Source organism: Capricornis sumatraensis, chromosome 13 (assembly GCF_032405125.1).
Source record: "Capricornis sumatraensis isolate serow.1 chromosome 13, serow.2, whole genome shotgun sequence".
Classification (NCBI taxonomy): Eukaryota; Metazoa; Chordata; class Mammalia; order Artiodactyla; family Bovidae; genus Capricornis; species Capricornis sumatraensis.
Genome location: NC_091081.1, coordinates 90,159,794 through 90,178,034, shown reverse-complemented (window position 1 = coordinate 90,178,034; position 18,241 = coordinate 90,159,794). Strand labels below are relative to the sequence as shown.

At 56.8% G+C, this 18,241-nt stretch overlaps 1 protein-coding gene across 2 annotated transcripts in view; it reads left to right on the top strand.

Annotated features, from left to right (window-relative positions):
• The first annotated feature begins 5,752 nt into the window (after positions 1–5,752).
• Positions 5,753–18,241, top strand: part of THBS2 (thrombospondin 2) — a 29,903-nt gene continuing 17,414 nt past the window's right edge. For both annotated transcript variants that reach the window (XR_011145826.1, XM_068985303.1), the window contains exons 1-7: positions 5,753–5,870; positions 8,367–8,441; positions 10,349–10,905; positions 12,334–12,418; positions 15,096–15,292; positions 16,865–17,005; positions 17,591–17,687. Coding sequence is in view for 1 of the 2 variants with exons in the window: in XM_068985303.1 (XP_068841404.1) it covers positions 8,390–8,441; positions 10,349–10,905; positions 12,334–12,418; positions 15,096–15,292; positions 16,865–17,005; positions 17,591–17,687 (1,129 nt within the window). In the remaining variant the exon portion in view is untranslated. The remainder of the gene's footprint in view (positions 5,871–8,366; positions 8,442–10,348; positions 10,906–12,333; positions 12,419–15,095; positions 15,293–16,864; positions 17,006–17,590; positions 17,688–18,241) is intronic.

Below are 18,241 nucleotides of genomic sequence, written 5' to 3'. Positions count from 1 at the left end.
GTGCGGCATGGTGGTCAGGGTGTGGCTGACCCTGCGGGCCGCTAACTAGGGCTTCCCAGGGGGTGCTCGTGGTAAAGAACCTGCCTGCCAATGCAGGAGATGGAAGAGATGTGGGTTCAATTCCTGGGTCAGGAAGATCCCCTGGAGGAGGGCATGGCAACCCACTCCAGGATTCTTGCCTGGAGAATGCCCTGGACAGAGGAGTCTGGTGGGCTGCAGTCCCTGGGGTCACAAAGAGTCAGACACGACTGAAGCGACTCAGCACACAGGCAGCTGACAGCTATCTCGCGTTTGGGGGCACCCAGCACTCCCTGAGCCGTCCTGGGCTCACAGGCTCCCTGGAGAAGGGGTTCTCCATCTCTCACTTCACTGTCATGCAGGCCATGCGGAAGGCTGGCTCCTGGGGGCCGGCGAGGCCTTGGGGGCTGGGAGCCAGCGTCCCAGGCTCCAGCAGAGGCCGGAGGAGGGGGCGGGACAGACCAGGAGAGCCGGGCCTCGGTGGGCGCAGAGGCTGGGCAGGAGTTCACACGGTCAGGGTGACTCACGGCCTCGGCCTGAGAGGCCGGGCTGTCCTGCACGGCGCGGGTGAGAAAGGTGGAGAGCCGGCGCCTCTGCCATGGACGTGGGTTTACCTCCGATGTGAGCTTGAATGGAAGTCAGAGGGCGGGAGGCTGAAGCCAGATGGGGCGGGGCCTGGCTGGGGAAAGGCGGAAGCCCGACGGGATGAGTGAGGCCAGGAGGCCAGCCTGGAGGAGGCCCCAAACCAGGAGCTGATGTCAGCTGTGGGGGTGCAGGACACGGCGGAGGGGAGCGGCCGGCGCCCCCAGCCGAGGCGCTCCCACTGCTGGCGCCAGGTCCCTGCGACCCCGTGGTCTCCATGGGAAAAGGAGTCTGCAGCCCGGGGGCCTCGGCCGTTCCCAAGAGCAGGGAAAGCGCAGAGACGCGAGCTCCTAGGCACACCTCCGCCCAGCTGAGCTGGGGCCTCTGGGGTCTCTGGGGTCGCTGGGCCCTCCGGCCTGGACCCGCAGAGCCGTGTCCCGCTCCCAAGCACGCCCCGAGTGTGGGGGATCTAGAGAGGGCCCTCGTTTCACCCGCTGATGTCGTGTGCAGGGCACAGAGCCCCAGGGCGGCTCAGAGCCGTTCTGACCCAGCGGGCTCTGTGACTGCGTCCGTTTCACACGGGAGGGAGCTGGGGCCCGGGAGGGTCCCGGCTGGAGCCGGACTTCCCGCTCCGGACGCCCCCATCACTCCCCCTAGCATCTGCAGGCCTCGCTCCGGGCGCACGCCGCCCCCAGCCCGGCCCCCAGCGTTGCTGTGCGGCTACTCCGTCCCCGCCAGAACTGGAAATAACCCGCGACCTCATCCTGCCTGGCCTCCATCCACAGGAGCTGTTTAAAGGCGTCTTCTCCTCCCGCGACCAGCCCGGGCGCCCTCGAGTCGGAGTCGCAGTCTGCAGTTTCCCCTCTGCTGTCGGTCAGGGCAAGAGCGAGTTCCCGGAACCCTCCGCCCACAGCGGGTGAGAAAGCCCGGCAGCGGGCGGAGGCTGAGAGCAAACAGATGTGGCCGCTTCCCATCCAGCGCTCCCAGCGCCTGCCCGGGCGGCCCTGCGCCCCGACGGCGCGGCCGCCCTCACCTCCACTCCCCAAGGACACAGCGCTGCGCGGGGCGGTGCTGAGCAGATGGGGACGGTCCCGGGCGCCCTCACCTCCCCCTTGGGAAGGGGGGGCGCTGTGAAGACGGGGCGGGTCCCTGGCCGCCCTCACTTCCCTCTGGAGGGGGGTCTCTGTGAACACGGGGAGGGTCCCGGCCGCCCTCACCTCCACCCCCCAGGGACACAGAGCGTGGCTGGGGGGAGCCTCTGTGAAGATGGGGCGGATTCCCGGGCGCCCTCACTTCCTCCTGGGATGGGGGGGTGGGTTCTGTGAACAGGGGAGGGTCCCGGGCGTCCTCACCTCGCCCCACCAGGGACACAGAGCCGGGGTGGAGGGGAGTGCGGGGTTGGGGGGTGGCGAGACTCCCCAGGGCCCGCACGGGGCTGACCCTCCTCAATCCCTCGCTGGCTCAGGGTTTTCGCGTCGGCTCCTCGGTAAGCCGTGGGTCCACACTTTAGCTCAGAAGGTTCTCATGAGCGTCCAGAGCCCGGGCTCAGAGCAGACCCTGTTCCCAGGCCGCGGGCCCGTGGGTGCCGGAAACTCCTCGCCTTTCTGGTGAATCCCCTGCCGTGTCTGCCTGCGTGCGTGCCGGCGGGTCAACGCTCAGGTGTTTACTATGAATGGAAGTGACTGCCGAACAGGCAGCTGCCAGGAGTGATCTGGAATCTCAACCCCGTTTCCCTGGCACGTAAACCCTAAGTTAGCTCCGGAGACAGGAAGACACCCTTTCCCCAGGCTTCTCAGCATCTGGAGCCACTGGCCTTGGCCCCTTGACTGTTTGCTCCTTCCATTCTGCCTGTCCTTCCCCTCCTGCTCAGGGGCCAGATCTATCTACAGGCCGCCGTCTGGAACTGGACACCTGCCTGAGGGGCGGGCTGGAGCCTGCACTGCCCCGGGCACTTCTGGGAGCCCAGTCCAGCCCAGCTGAGAGGATGCTCTAAACCAGCTGACTTTGATTCTGCTAAGGAACCTGCCTGGACCCCTCTGTCCTCTGTCCCAGAGCCCCTGATTCCCAGCCAGGCACAGCCGCCCCCTGGCTGACGCTGTCCCCAGCCAGGCATGGTCACTGGCCAGTCAATGGCAGGTCCTGCCGCCGCCGACACAGCTGGCCTCACTGCGCTCTCCCTGGGCTCCCAAACGGCTGTGAACACGGAAGTTTCTGGAGCCTGGTGGGCCATGCATTGGTCTCCTGGGGTTGCTGTAAGGAAGGGCCACACACGGGGCCTGAGACAGCCCAGGTGAATTCTCTTCTCGCACCGTCTTGCCCCTCTGGAGGCTCGAGGGGCGGCTCCTCCTGCGGCTGTGTGACCTTGGGGGCCCCTAGGCTGCTGGCTGCACCCCTCCCCTCGCCACCTCTAACCGCCCAGGGTGTCCTGTGCCCTGGTGGTCCTCTTACTAGGAGGACACGGGTCCCTGGACTTAGGTCGCCCTTCCCCAGTACAGCCTCACCTGCAGAGACCGGTCTCGGAACAGGGCCGAGCTCACCAGTTCCAGGTGGCTGGGCACTGGGGATGTGATGCCCCCTCCAGCGGGCAGGCTCCGCGCTACTCTGGCCTTTGCTTCTTCCTTCCAGCAGACTCACCCTATTCCTCATCCCTGAAGCTGACACCTGCTCCAGGGTCTGCTCTGTGTGACCTGGCCTTGCTTTGCGGTTCTGGGCCACATGTCCCTCTGTCCTGGGGTGGGTGGCCCCCTGGACATCCTGTGCCCACCCCTGCCTCTGGTCCCCTTTTCCCTGCAGGAGAGCTGCCCAGCCCAACCCCAGCAAGGCCTCAAGCATTCCTGCCATCTGTCACCTCCCGTCACCTCCCTGCCCCAGAAGGGCTGACCCCTCCTTCAATTCTGCTCACCTGGGCCTTTCCTGGGACACCCCCCACCTCAGATGCCCTCCCCAGACGCCAAGATCCAGTCACGCATGTCCTGTCTCCTCAAGAAGCCTCCCCCGTGGAAGGAGCATCTCCCTGGGGCCCCAGCAGGGCAGCCCTCTGACCGGTCCTGGGTGTGGTCTGTTCTCATCGGCCCGGTGCTCCTGAGACGCTCAGCACAGCAGCACTTTCTGTCCTAACGCTGGTGGGGTGGGTGGCTGCCAGTGGCTGAGCAGCGGAGTTGTTGTTAAGTTGCTCAGTTGTGTCCAACTCTGTGCGACCGCAGGGACTGTAGCCCACCCGGCTCCACTGTCCGTGGGATTCCCCAGGCAAGAATGCTGGCGTGGGCTGCCATTTCCTCCTCCAGGGGACCTTTCTCACCCAAGGATGGAAGCTGCGTCTCCTGAGTCTCCTGCATGGTGGGTGGATTCTTTACGGCTGAGCCACCAGGGAAGCCTGACTAGATGGTACCTTCTGCTGGCAAGTGGGGTGTGAGGGCCAGAGGCCAACTTCTGGCCAAGGAAAAGCCAAACTATCAGCAAAGTCAGGTCAACTGGCAAATCAACTGCTAGTCACTAATAAGTCTTTAAGGAAACTGGGTTAGACAATCTTTGGAGTTTGCAATAACGTCAGCTTAGTCACATCATGCTCAGAATTTTAAATCTAAAGCACGTGACCGTGCCACCCGTCAGCTGGCCCCAAGTAAGACATTGTGCCTTGAGCAGGATGGTCAAAATCCGCCTGCAGTGCAGGAGACCGGGGTTCGATCCCTGGGTTGGGAAGATCCTCTGGAGAATCCCATGGACAGAGGAGACTGGTGGGCTACAGTCCACTCCCAAAGAGTCCACTTGCAAAGAGTCGGACATGCCTCACACACACACACACACACACACACACACACATACACACACGTTCTTTGAGTCAAGTTTCTTCTTTCTCTGCACATCAGAAATTGACATTGTCTACCTGGTAATAAGTGAACAGTTGCCGTAGACAAATGCTTTCAGAAACTACCAGCAGTGAGCAAGGTAACAAATGCTGCCTGCTCAGTCACAAGCCCCCCCGCCCCTCTCCGCCCTCCATGCCCTGTGGATGCCTGAGCTGGACCTCAGCAGGGCTAGACTGCGTGCGCCTGTGGCCCCTCTGTGACCCCCACCCAGCAAGGATCCAGGTGGAGAAGCAGGTTCCTCGGCAACGTTACCGCTCAGATTCCAAGGTGGCTCAGAGCAAACCCCTTCTAATGCCTTTCAGTTGAGACTTCACTTGTCCACGGCTCTGCCCACCATGGCCCGGCGCCTTGGGTGCCATCTGCCAGCCTGTGCAGGGGACCATTCCTCTGTGCAAGGCCTAGCCTGGCATTTGGGGGTGCCTCATCCCCCCCGCCACCGTCCAGTCTCTCCTCTGCCTATGGTCCAGCCTGCCTGGGGGACGTGTGCACTCTGGTGAGGGGCAGGGAGCCCACTGCCGCCTGCTATTCTTACTTCCAGAGGCTTCCCCCTATGTAATCCACCCTCGGGGCTGTCGGCTAAGTGAGGCTGTGGAAGCTAATTACAGGTTGTTCCTGCTAGCGGGAAAGTCTGCGGGAGGTTCTCGGTCCCACGCGGAGTGTCCCCAGGGAGCGGCCACCCTGTGGGGTCCAGGCTGGGCATGAAGCAGGATTTGGATGAAAATAAATTCACCCGATCCTGTTTCTCAGTCATCCAACTGATACACTGACTCCCCTTTAGATTAAATATCACACTTTCTGCACATGATACATGAATTCATCCGCACAGCTTCGTCAGTACATATACTGACCATGTCCACCCACCGGTTCTTTTGCTTTCTGATGATGGCCTTTTCCTCGGTTGAGAGAGACTGTGCTCACTTTGGGTAATGCGAACCAGATTGGAAGCCTGGAACTTGCATTCTCTCTCCTCAGCAAGAAGGAGCGCTCCAGCCAATCTTGCTGGTTTTATTTATAGCATTGTATTTCCTGAGAGAAGGCAGGAAAAGTCCGTCTTCCCCGGCTCCTGCGGCCCCTCCCCGTGATCCCCCAGCTGCGGCCAGAGCAGGGGCGGGCCGCACGGGTGGGGGCGGTGGGGGCCGGACCGGACCGGCGCCAGGTGCCCCAGCAAATGCGGGATCAGAGGAGGAATTATGTCATCCCGCCGCGGAACGAGTCCAGCGCTTCCGCGTGCATCTGACTGCCGGCCGCACGGACTCCGCGCATATAAGGCGCGGCCGCGGCCCGCCGCGGATCCAAGCCCAGCTCCTCTGCAGAGCGGGGTTGGGTCTCCTCCTGCGGCCCTTCATCCCTCGCCGACCCCCTCCCGGCTCTGAGCCAGTCGTTCCTGCAGGGTTTCCTCGCCAGGTAAGAGCGGCTTCTCCATTGACCAAATCGTTGCGCTGTCGTTTAACTTTTCAGAAAAGTCTTTTTTAAAAAATTTTATTATCAGAGGGGAGAAGGAGAAAGTGCAAACTAGTTTTGAAGTAGGGAGGGAGCTTGCCTGTTGGTACCTAAGCAGAAACAGGTCTTCACCTCGGCCTCCTGCTGCTCAGGGGCGGAATGGGGGGCGGGTGAGCTCCGTTTGGCATCTTTTCTGCACGGAGATGCTGTGATCCTGCCCGGATTGCCCATCGCCTGAGGACCCCTGGCGCTTTCGTGAAGGTACCTGCCTGGAATCCTGGGCAGAGGCTTCCGTTTCAGCCACTGAATAGGATGCTTCCATAATGTCTGTTACTGGGGGGCGGTCGTGAGGAAGAAACTAGAAGTTGTTCCTGAGGATGTGAAAAGATGAAGATAAGTTATAAAGACGCATGCTAAACAGTTTTCATAGCTGAAAAGTGTTTCTGAAAGTTTTTAATGAATGGTGTTTAATAAGTCAGTGAAGACTGCCCTGACTGCCCAGGGACTCCAGCTGCTCTTACAAGTTTGGGGGATAATTTGCAGATGAAAAGGCAGCGAGAATTGGCAAATTAGCCTAACTTCTGTGAAGGGGAGTGGAGGGGGGAGGCGGAGGTCAGGCTTCTTTGCAGGGGGAGGCTGAGGACAGTGAGAGGCTCTGTTGAATCACCTCCTTCTTGACCATTGGAAGGTCATATTTCTCAGTAAAGTTTGCGCTGATTGCTGGTATAAGAAGAATTGTAAAAGGTCTTTGCAGATCTTTGTGAAAGTTCTAATGTAATTAGGTGTAACGACATTCCGACTAAAACCATAGCCCGAGGTGTGCAGCGTGGGCGCGTGTGTCCCCGCAGCGTGTCGAACGATAGCGTATGTGTTGCCTTTTAACAACACCGGGCGAGAGAGGCTGGAGCCCCCGCTGCGCCCCTGGTGGTTTCTTTTCTGCCGGGCGACCCCCGAGGCGGGATGGGCCCGGCCGTGGGGCAGACGTCTGTCTCAGCGCCAGAGGGTTTGCTTTTGTTCCTGACAGAGCTCCGTGTGCGTCCTCGGGGCTGACGGGGAGCTGAGCCCTCGGGACGTGGGACTCTGTAGTTCCGACGGCGCTTGCTGCCGGAGGCGGTGGTCCGACGCCCCCGCTTGCGCTGAGATCGCTTGCGCGGGACTCAGGGAGTGGCAGAGCTGTTCTGAGTCCCCGAGGAGGGCTCACCGCGGGACGCAGTCCTCGGAAGAGTCCTGCTAACGGCAGCCTTTCCGTCTCTCCTACTGGGCTGCTTCAGAAGTCTTTACAAACACTGCCTTGCTCGGCGGCCCATTTCCCACACTCACCCTGTGAGTGGCTGGTTTAAACGCCCGGTCCTCATTCCACAGGAGGGGCGCCTGAGACCGGAGGACTCAGGGACGCTTCCCCAGGCAGCACGGTGATGCCGGCCCCGCAGCTCTGCGGGAGCCTTGCCCACTGGGCCGGCCAACGCCTGGGGGGTGCAGGCGGAGCACAGCCAAGCCCTGCGCTTGCTGTGAAGGCAGGTGTCTGCAGCCTGCGGGACGGGAGAGTCCTGCTTGGAGCCCGCTCCGCAGGCGACGGTCCCCCTCTCGGGGAAAGCCGCTCCTTCTGGAGAGGCTCCTCCAGGGATTTCTTTCTCACTAAGAAGCTCAGGACCCTTGAAGCCCTAAACAAGGAGGGTAGGGGTCTCAGATTGGCTGCACCTCTGTGGAACGCAGAGTGTTGCTGGAAGGGCCCCCGTGCTCAGGGGAGGCGAGGAGGCTGAGGCCCAGACGCGGGGATGCTGAGCAGGGGTTAACCCTGGAGCGGGCTCCCGGCCAGGCTCTGACTTCTGGGCCAGTGTCTGCTGAGCCTGCCAACTGAGAATCCTGAAGAATGGAAAAACAGGCCTCAAGAAAATAGAAAAGCAAAGCAAAAATGATTACTAAGTAGAAGGCTATTTTCTTAGCAGTTATGATCCAGCAAACTAGGTTTACTTCTAACTCATACACAGTCACCATTTATTCTCTTTAATTAAATCATGTGCAACTTTTTTTGGCTATTTATGCAAAATATCTTTGTAGGCTATTTTCCCCAGGCTGATATTTTTCTAAATTCGAACTTCCTGGGTTTATGTTCTGGCCCTGGGCAAGCACTTAACATGTTTGAGCCTCCACTTACCCATCTGCAAAATGGCCATGATAATGATCATATCTGTCTCCTAGGTCATTATGAGGATTAAATACTAAGAATGCTTAGGACATCATTAGTACAGTGCTTGTTGACAAACGCTAGTCCAATGAACACCAACTTTACTTAGAAAAACTCATTTGAAAAGCATATTTTCTATCTAGCTTTGCCCACAAATCCATTTTTTTATTTTTATACACAAACTGTTTTTAAATGATCATATGAGTAAAACTTCCAATCCAAATTAGAAGCTGTGGTTGTGTTTTCTTAAGTAACAGGGTCTGATTTATCTGCAGGGGTTTGGCTGGGAAGACACAGAATGCTGCGGCCACTGCTGCTGCTGGCCCTGTGGGCCTGGTCCAGCGCTCAAGGTGAGTGTGGACCCCCAGGTGTTCTGGTCCAGCGCTCAGGGTGACTGTGGACCCCCAGGTGTTCTGGTCCAGTGCTCAGGGTGACTGTGGACCCCCAGGTGTTCTGGTCCAGCGCTCAGGGTGAGTGTGGACACCCAGGTGACCTGGTCCAGCGCTCAGTGAGTGAGGACGCCCCTAGGTGACCTGGTCCAGCGCTCAGGGTGAGTGTGGACGCCCCTGGGTGAACTGGTCCAGCGCTCAGTGAGTGAGGACGCCCCTAGGTGACCTGATCCAGCGCTCAGGGTGATTATGGACGGCCCTGGGTGACCTGGTCCAGCGCTCAGGGTGAGTGTGGACACCCCTGGGTGACCTGGTCCAGCACTCAGGGTGAGTGTGGATACCCCTGGGTGACCTGGTCCAGCACTCAGAGTGAGTGTGGATGCCCCTGGGTGACCTGGTCCAGCACTCAGGGTGAGTGTGGATGCCCCTGGGTGACCTGGGCCCCCAGGACGAGGTTCACCCGCTGCATAAGGGTGGATAAAGTGGAGGCCTGGCTGGAGCACCTCACCCCTTAGGACCTTAACTTAGTTTAAAATAAATCTTCACTCACTTTGAGTCCATACAATAGGAAATTTATTTTTGGAAAATTGAGGTATTAGAGAGAAATACCCTCCCACCTATAGATGGAGCCTTTTGCTGGGCACGTTTTGTCTTCTTTCTTTCTTTTTAAAATTGGACTAAAAAACAAAACAAAACTGTTTATTTGGTTGTGCCACAAGGCATGTGGGATGTCAGTTCCCCAACCAGGGATCAAACCTGTGGCTCGTTTTAGAAGTGCAGACCCTTAAACACCGGCCCTCCAGGGAGTTGCCTTTTTTCTGTGACATTTACAACATCCTGAGGTATTTGGTGTTTTACAGCTTCTATCCTTCCCACATTTTTGCACTTAAAAACATATCTAAATTTTTTTCATGTGTTTATTTTCTTACAACACGATTTTTAATGACTGTAATATTCCATTAGAAGGTACCCCTCTGTATTTTTAGGCCATTCCCGTCTACATTACACATTTTCATGACTATAAATGACACCACAGGGAATACTGTTGTGAATACATATATCCTTGCATTTGTGATTACATATTTAGGATAACTTACCAGAGTAAAACTGCAGAGTCAAAGTCTTTAACGATTTTAAGCATTTTTGACACATGGCCAAATAGCTGGATTGCAGGTAGTAAGATGAACACTTCTGTCAACAACACCGTGTAATCTAATGGTTCAATTTGCCAAGTATTAGATAAATGTTATGCTTTGTTTAGACTTTCTGTTCAGAAAATTATTTTGAATGATTTAAAGTGTTACGATGTTGGTGAGGGCAGACCACCTCTTTCCAGTATTTGGACAGTGCATTAAAACCATGCGTTTGTGGCCTTCAGGCTCATGGTCTCTCAGACGCTCTCCTGCAGTGTGAGCCCTGAGAGGCAGGATGTATTTCTGAGAAATACAGGGTCCCCACGGGAGGAGTTCAGCTCATATTATGTCTCGAGGAAAGTGACATCAAAGGCAGCCGCTCTGCAGTGGCGCACCTGCCGGCGGCTTTCCTGGGCACTCGAGTGGGAGACGGAGGGTCTCCCCTGAGCCCAGCTCAGGTGGGGAGCAGAGACGGCAGCACGGTCCTTGTCAGGGAGGTGGAGAGTGGGAACCAGCCCCCACTTCCTTTCTCCGTGAAGGCTCGTCCGCTGGTCCGCACAGAGAGCCGGGACTGTGGCCGGCCGCGGCCGGGGGGGCGGGTCAGGCAGCGACCAGGAGAGGAAGGAGGGACGGGCTCTCCGGCCTCGCAGGGGCCGCGTGCCAGCCTGCATGGCGCCCGAGAGGAGGGCCCTGTGCCCCCGCGCCCCTGACCTCCGTCCCCTGCTCCCCGAGCAGCGGGAGACCAGGACGAGGACACAGCCTTCGACCTCTTCAGCCTCAGCAACATCAACCGCAAGACCATCGGGGCCAAGCAGTTCCGGGGCCCAGACCCCCGCGTGCCCGCCTACCGCTTCGTCCGCTTTGACTACATCCCGCCGGTGAGCGCAGAGCACCTGGGCCGGATCGCCGAGGCCATGCGGCGCAAGGAGGGCTTCTTCCTGACGGCCAGCCTGAAGCAGGACCGCCGGTCCCGGGGCACCCTGCTGGCGCTGGAGGGCCCGGGCGCCGCGCACAGGCAGTTCGAGATCGTGTCCAACGGCCCCGCAGACACCCTGGACCTCACCTACTGGGTGGACGGCACGCAGCATGTCATCTCCCTGGAGGACGTGGGCCTGGCTGACTCCCAGTGGAAGAATGTCACCGTGCAGGTGACGGGAGAGACCTACAGCCTGTACGTGGGCTGCGACCTGATGGACAGCTTCGCGCTGGACGAGCCCTTCTACGAGCATCTGCAGACCGAGAGGAGCCGGATGTATGTGGCCAAGGGCGCGGCGCGCGAGAGCCACTTCCGGGTAGGTCCCGTTAACACTCCCGCCCGACCTAGCCGGGGAGGGGCGGGATTCTGAGGGGTGCACACGGGCAGGCGTGCGCGCAAGGAGCACCCACACACACCGGCTGGCACATGCATACACTGTACACATGTGCACACGTGCACACACCACACACTGCACACACACACACACTATACACATGCGCACGTGCACAATGCACACATGCACACACTGCACACACACATGCACACATGCACACAGGCACTCTCACGGGCACACACACACGCACATACTATACACATGCGCACGTGCACACTGCACACATGGACACACTGCACACACACGCACATACTATACACATGTGCACGTGCACACTGCACACATGGACACACTGCATACACATGCACACACTGCACACATGCACACAGGCACTCTCACGGGCACACACACGCATGCACATACTATACACATGTGCACACACTGCACACATGGACACACTGCACACACACATACTATACACATGCGCACGTGCACACTGCACACATGCACACAGGCACTCTCCCGGGCACACACACACACTCTGACCCAGGAACCAGCAGAGCAGCGGACGCAGGCACCTTTCTCAGCTGCACAAATAGTCACTGATCTCCTGACTGAACATTGATTTGATCATCAAGACATCAAATCCGTTCAGCTATCTCCCAGGGTCCCCAGATTCCAGTTCAGTCCTGACATGACAGGCTGGCAGGAGAGAAAATTAACCATGTTTCCTAAGGAAAGGGCTGTTGGTTTATGAGGGAGTGGTTCCATGTTCATCTCAGGTAAAATATGTTTGCAAGAGGATTTTTTCTAAATGCGAGTGTTTAGAAACTGCAGCAGGGGGTTAGCGACTGTTCTCCTCCAGGTGTGTGTGCGTTTTGGAAATAAATGTATGTTCAGACTCAGCTATTTCAGTAAGAGGGCTAGAGATGCCCCGTGTGGTCTCTGGCGGTCGTCAGGAAGCCCTCAGCCCAGTGGGATGAGACCCTCACTGTCTTGGGGTGGACCGCCTGCTCTCGTAGATGAGGTCTGTTTCGTGGACAGTCAGAGCAGTGCACGTTGCTGCGACCCACGGCCACGTGTGGAAGTGCTGGTCACCCTCAAGGTCCCCAGCCGAGAGTGTGGCCTCCATGGTCTGTTCCCTAAGCCTGTCTCCACCATTCCTCTCAAGCCCCTTCTCTTAAATGCTCTCCCTTCTTGAGTCAAACCCACACCTGGCCTCAGACGAAGCTTTGAAGTAACATACACAGATAATCCATTAATGAGGTTTCAGACCTGCTGAGAATAAGAGCACAGAAGGAAACATTCTCGCTGCTTTAAATTGCATCTTGTATCTCTGAGATACTGCCTAGTGTGCCCTCAGATGTCTGCTGCTCACCCACTTGGGTTTCTCTCCTTGTTGTATCTCAGGGTCTGCTGCAGAACGTCTACCTAGTCTTTGAAAACTCTGTGGAGGATCTTTTGAGCAAGAAAGGCTGTCAGCAGAGCCAGGGAGGTAGGTGCCTGGGTCCTGCTGCGGTGGGTCCTCCTCCTGTGGGGAGGGCCGTGGAAGGTAAGGGAATGTGTTGGAATATGGTGCCATCCTGGCCTCGCCCAGCTGGCTGGTCAACTCAGATGTGTTGACATCTGAAAACAGTATGTTGCTTGAAGGATTAACTGTGCATGCATTTCAATTATTCAGTATAATCCATTTTACATGCCAAAAACATCCCTGGCATTTTAACATACTGATGTATGAAGATCTTCATAAGATGACTCCACAACTCTTTGTCAAGCTTGGTTTATGGGAAGTTTTATACTAGTCACAGCTGGTGATACCACCGTATTATGAAAATGGGCCACTTGAACCTTTGACGCAATCCCACACTGTCTGTTAATTACATTTCGAATTTATATCCAACCATAATTTGTCAACCTGTCTTGAGTATTTGATATTTGAGGGTCACTATGCTGGGCTCTTTGAATGCAACGTATCAATTCATCTTCAAAACCCCCTGAGTTGGGCTCATCCGCTTTCCTCATTTTACAAATGAAGAGGGTAGAGACCGACAGGGCCTGTTAACTGCCCCCCACCTGGGCTGAGCCCCACAGAGGAGGCTCTCATCTGCCCACGACCCCATCTTCTGATCCACTTTGTTAAAAGGCTTCTTTACATTAACTGTACACAAATATAAATTGTCACTTTATGGATCCACGTGGAAGGATATGGCTTTGATGTCTGTAACATAGCTTTGCGACCCAGTCCTTGACCCCAGAGTGGGAACTCAGGGCTGAGGATTCAGAGCCTAAGACCTGATCACTGGCATCGCGGCGTGTGTGCAGCTCTGACATGTGAGTCTTTCTGCCCACGGCCGTCTACCTTTCAATCGATGCATCTTTCAGCTGCTGGTCAGTTGAGCGCAAGGAGGGAAAGGGTTTCAGTCGTGATGCTTGGCAGCTTGTGCACCCGGCAGGGGTTCTTGCTCTCAGCCCCCAAACTCCCCGAGCGCTGTGGCCGTGACCCCGCACTGGTACTGCCCGCTCCGGCTGAAACGCGGATCGAGGTCCCTCTGGATTAGGTCACAGTCTTTCTGAGGGGTGGTCATAAAAAAGCAAAAGTTCTGAAAAAGCTAAGACAGAGTGAACTGACATCCTAGAGGACATGGGGAGAGACGGTGGTCCCAGGACGCAGATGGAGGGAGCCTTGTGTGCCTCTGATCCGAGCCGGGCATCCTTGGGGGCAGTCGCCTGGTGTGTCGGCCATGTCTGGGTGACAGAGGCAGGGAAAGGGAGCATTGACTTTCAGCAAGGGGGCAGGGGGTGGGAGTAGGCATGGCCCTCACCCCAGTCCCAGCCCCTCGTGCTGTCGGCCGGGGCGTCCTCTCCTGAGCAAGGACTCTGCTCATCTTCTGTGAGCTGGTCCTGGGGTCTTTGGGCATGTTTGTTGGCCTATTTTTATTCTTCTATGTGCAACTAGTGATTAATATGCTTATGGTTATATGTGGCTTTCTGGAGAAGGAAATGGCACCCCACTCTGGTACTCTTGCCTGGAAAATCCCATGGATGGAGGAGCCTGGTAGGCTGCAGTCCATGGGGTCACGAAGAGTCGGAAACGACTGAGCGACTTCACTTTCACTTTTCACTCTCATGCATTGGAGAAGGAAGTGGCAACCCACTGCAGTGTTCTTGCCTGGAGAATCCCAGGGGCGGGGGAGCCTGGTGGGCTGCCGTCTGTGGGGTCGCACAGGGTCGGACACAACTGACGCGACTCAGCAGCAGTGGCAGCAGCAGAGCGGCAGCACACACGCGTGTGGCTTTAGGTCCGGTGAGTCTGAGGGAGGCTCTCAAGATCCGTGTGAGTGGCAATGAGGATTTACAGCCACGTAATAAACACCCAATCATAGAACATCTGACAGAATCGTAACACTGACAAGTCATGACTCAGTCATGGTATGTCTCAGACGAGACACGAGCATCACTGCGGAGACACGGCCTGGCCTTGGCGGCTGTGTCCCAGGCGGCTGGCTCCACGGGGAGGCTGTGCCTGGTTCAGGACTTCCCCAAATCACTTTTGTCGTTAGCGGTGTAGCTGTGTGTCCCATATTTGGGGACTTCCGAGGCCTGTACCATCTCTGAGCAGTGGGTTCCAAGTCCCTAGTCTGGGTTCTGCGCTTCAGGGGGCTTCCGAGGCCAGCAGAGAATTGACAAAATTACTCATTTCGCAAGAAAAAAAAATTTACCTTAAGGCAGAACAAGTAGCCAAAAGAAATGGTGTTTAGGATGAAAAAAATGGATTAATTGAGGAGCTGAGAGGGGTTGTCAGAATGTACAGAAATTATAGGATCAGAAACAGATTTGGGGTTTGTGACAAAAATAAGGAATTTATTTTAGATAATAAGTTATATAAATATTTATATAAAAAGAAGAAAAACAGGAGGCTGGTGCCTCTAACCAGTTTGGACATGAGGCAGATGTGTGTCTCTGATGCTTTTGCTGAACTTCTGCTCTGTGGACGGCAGCATCTGAGGCCTGGTCCCCATGGTGCTGTGAGTGGCGGAGTCCTGTGGTGGGAGCAGGGCTGCAGTGGGAGCAGCTGCCAGTTCTCTGGCTCCTGGGAGCCATGTAGCACGAGCGCTCTGAGCAGCACCCCGTCGTGCCAGCCAGGCTGTGACTGTCCCACATCCTTCCTGCAGCTGAAGCCAACGCCATCAGTGAGAACACGGAGACGCTGCACCTGAGCCCCATGGTCACCATGGAGCACGTGGGCCCGAGTGCAGAGAAGGGCCCCGAGGTGTGCGAGCACTCCTGTGAGGAGCTGGGCAGCATGATCCGAGAGCTCTCGGGGCTGCACGTCATCGTGAACCAGCTCCACGAGAGCCTGCGCAAAGTGGTGGGTGCCTAGCCAGCGACGCCCCCTCTGACCAGGACTAACCACCAGCAATCACGGGTAACTTCCACTAACCACAGCTAACCTCCACTAACCATAACTAACCATGACTGATCTCTGGTAACCATGAATGACCACCACTAACCATGTGTAACCATCACTAACGTTTACTAACCACCACCAACCAAGACTAACCATGACTAATCTCTGCTAACCATGAGTGACCACCACTAACCATCAGTAACCACCACAAACCACAACTAACCACCACTAACCACGAGTAATTGCCACGACTAACCACCACCAACCAAGACTAACCATGAGCAACCACCATTAACCACAAATAACCTCCACTAACCATGACTAACCACACTAACCACTAGTAATCACCACAAACCACAACTAACCACCACTAACCATGAGTAACTGCCCCTATGACCAACCACCACTAACCAAGACTAACGATGACAAATCTCTGCTAACCATGAGTAACCACCACTAATCACAAATAATCACTAACCATGACAACCTCCACTAACAACCACTACTAACCTAACCACAACTAGCCACCACTCACCATGAGTAACCACTAACCACAACTAACCCTGAGTAACCTCTGCTAACCACCACTAATCCAATGAACCTTTACAAACTTCCACTAACTACAACAAATCACTAACCATGAGTAACTACCACTAATCACAGCTAACCTTCACAAACCATGACTAACCACCTCTAACCATGTGTAACCATCACTAACATTTACTAACCACCACCAACCAAGACTAACCATGACTAACCACAACTAGCCACCACTCACCATGAGTAACCACTAACCACAACTATGACTCAATGGGGGAGACCCGGGTTCAATCCCTGGGTCAGAAAGATCTCCTGGAGAAGGAAATGGCAACCCACTCCAGTATTCTGCCTGGAAAATCTCATGGAAGAGCCTGGTAGGCTACAGTCCACGGGGGTCGCAAAGAGTTGGGCATGACTGAGCAATTTCACAACCATAACAACCTCCCCTAACCACGAGTAACCACCACTAACCACAATTAGCCACCATTCACCATGAGTAACCACTAACCACAACTATGACTAGCCTCTACTAACCTTCACTGATCCAACTAACCTTTACTAACTTCCACTAACTATACTAACTTCCATTAACTACAACTAATCTCCACTAACAATGAGTAACCAGCACTAACCACAACTAACCTCCACAAACCATGACTAACCACCACTAACCATGTGTAACCATGAGTAACCATCACTAACGTCTACTAACCACCACTAGCCTTGGCTAACCAGAAGTAACCAGCCAGCTCCCTGGACAGAGCCCCAGGTATCTGGTTAGTGAGTGGAGGACTCTGGTAGAAAACGTGCTCACGGGCTACACGGCCTCCTCTGCGAAGCCTTGAACTCAAGGAGGGTCATCTCCCAGGAAACAGGAAGCCCGGATTCACAGGGCCATCTATTTGAAGACGGAGTTTGGTGTGGGCGGTGGCCGAGGGTGAAGGCTGCACAGCCCCGCCCGTCCACACTGACGTCCTTTCCTCCACCTTCCAGTCAAACGACAACCAGTTTCTCTGGGAGCTCATCGGTGGGCCCCCCAAGACCAGGAACATGTCCGCCTGCTGGCAGGATGGCCGGTTCTTTGCCGAGAATGAGACCTGGGTGGTGGACAGCTGCACCAAGTGTACCTGCAAGGTGAGCCGGCCGCGCGGCCCCCTGGGGCAGCCCCGGCCTGGACGCTCTGACCCCCGACTCCATGGGGCCCCTGCTAGCCCCGATGCCTGCGGGGGCTGTGCGGATGGAGGCCTCCCTGGAGGAGGAGTCAGCCCGCGGTTCTGCACCAAGAGCCAGGTCGCCCAGTGGTGGGGGCAGGGGGCGGGGCCGGCAGGTGCCCCTCCTGTGTCTGATGCTGCTCGGTCCTGCGAGGGCCTTGGGTTCAGCACAGACCCCCGGGGGGGAGTCAGCGCCCACAGCACGGCAGGCTGATTGGTTTCCTTGTTCACCCACTCGGTCTCCCTGGGCAGCCTGGACACTGGACGTCGCCCGTCCCACCTGTCCCGCTGCTGGGCTTGGAGGGCCCTGGGCTTGGTGCTCCGTGTGGGGGGCCCAGGGGGGCACGGTCCAGGGAGTCGCTTCGGCACGGTCCAGGGAGTCGCTTCGGCTGAGGGGCGAAATGTCCCCGCGTCTGTGTAACAAGCCCTCCAGATCCTTCCGCTCTGGCCCTTGCTTAGCGTTTCTGTTTCTGAACTCATGTGACGCAAACACCGCTTTTCCTCGTAGAAATTTAAGACTGTTTGCCACCAAATCAGTTGCCCACCCGCGACGTGTGCAGACCCCTGGTTCGTGGAGGGCGAGTGCTGCCCGTCCTGCGTCCACGGTGAGTGCCCGGCGGGCGGGTGGGCGGGTGGCAGCCTCGGGGCTCCAGGCTCAGCCGTGTCCATGCGCGTCCTGTGCCTGCTGGTCCCGCGGGAAGCCTAGGGCTTGGGCTGCAGTCCTCGGGGCCAGGGCTCCCGGAGCCTCATGTCAGCGGGGCCTCCAGGTCCTCTGGAAGCCCCCAGATGCTCGCGGCTCCCCGACAGCCCAGTGCCCCACCATCAGCTGGCCCCCCTGCCTTTGGCCCCCAGCCCCGCCCCCAGCTCCTTCACAGCGGTCCCCTGCCCCCTCCCCTATCAGCCGTGCTGACCCGACTGGTTGCTTTCTCTGAGACATGCTCTGCATGTCCTGGTCTGGGGGTCTGCGGGTTGCTGGCCTGGGCGGAGGCTGGGAGCCCGTGGTGATGGGCTGGGCTCTGCGTCTCCATGAAAATGTAGTGTTTCTGGGCTTCAGGGTGATGGTGCCCGTGACCCAGGGTGAGTTTCACGATGAAAGTGCAGCCCAACGTGTACAAAGCGCATGGCAGGCACTGGGTGTTTCTTGGCAGGAAATTTCCTT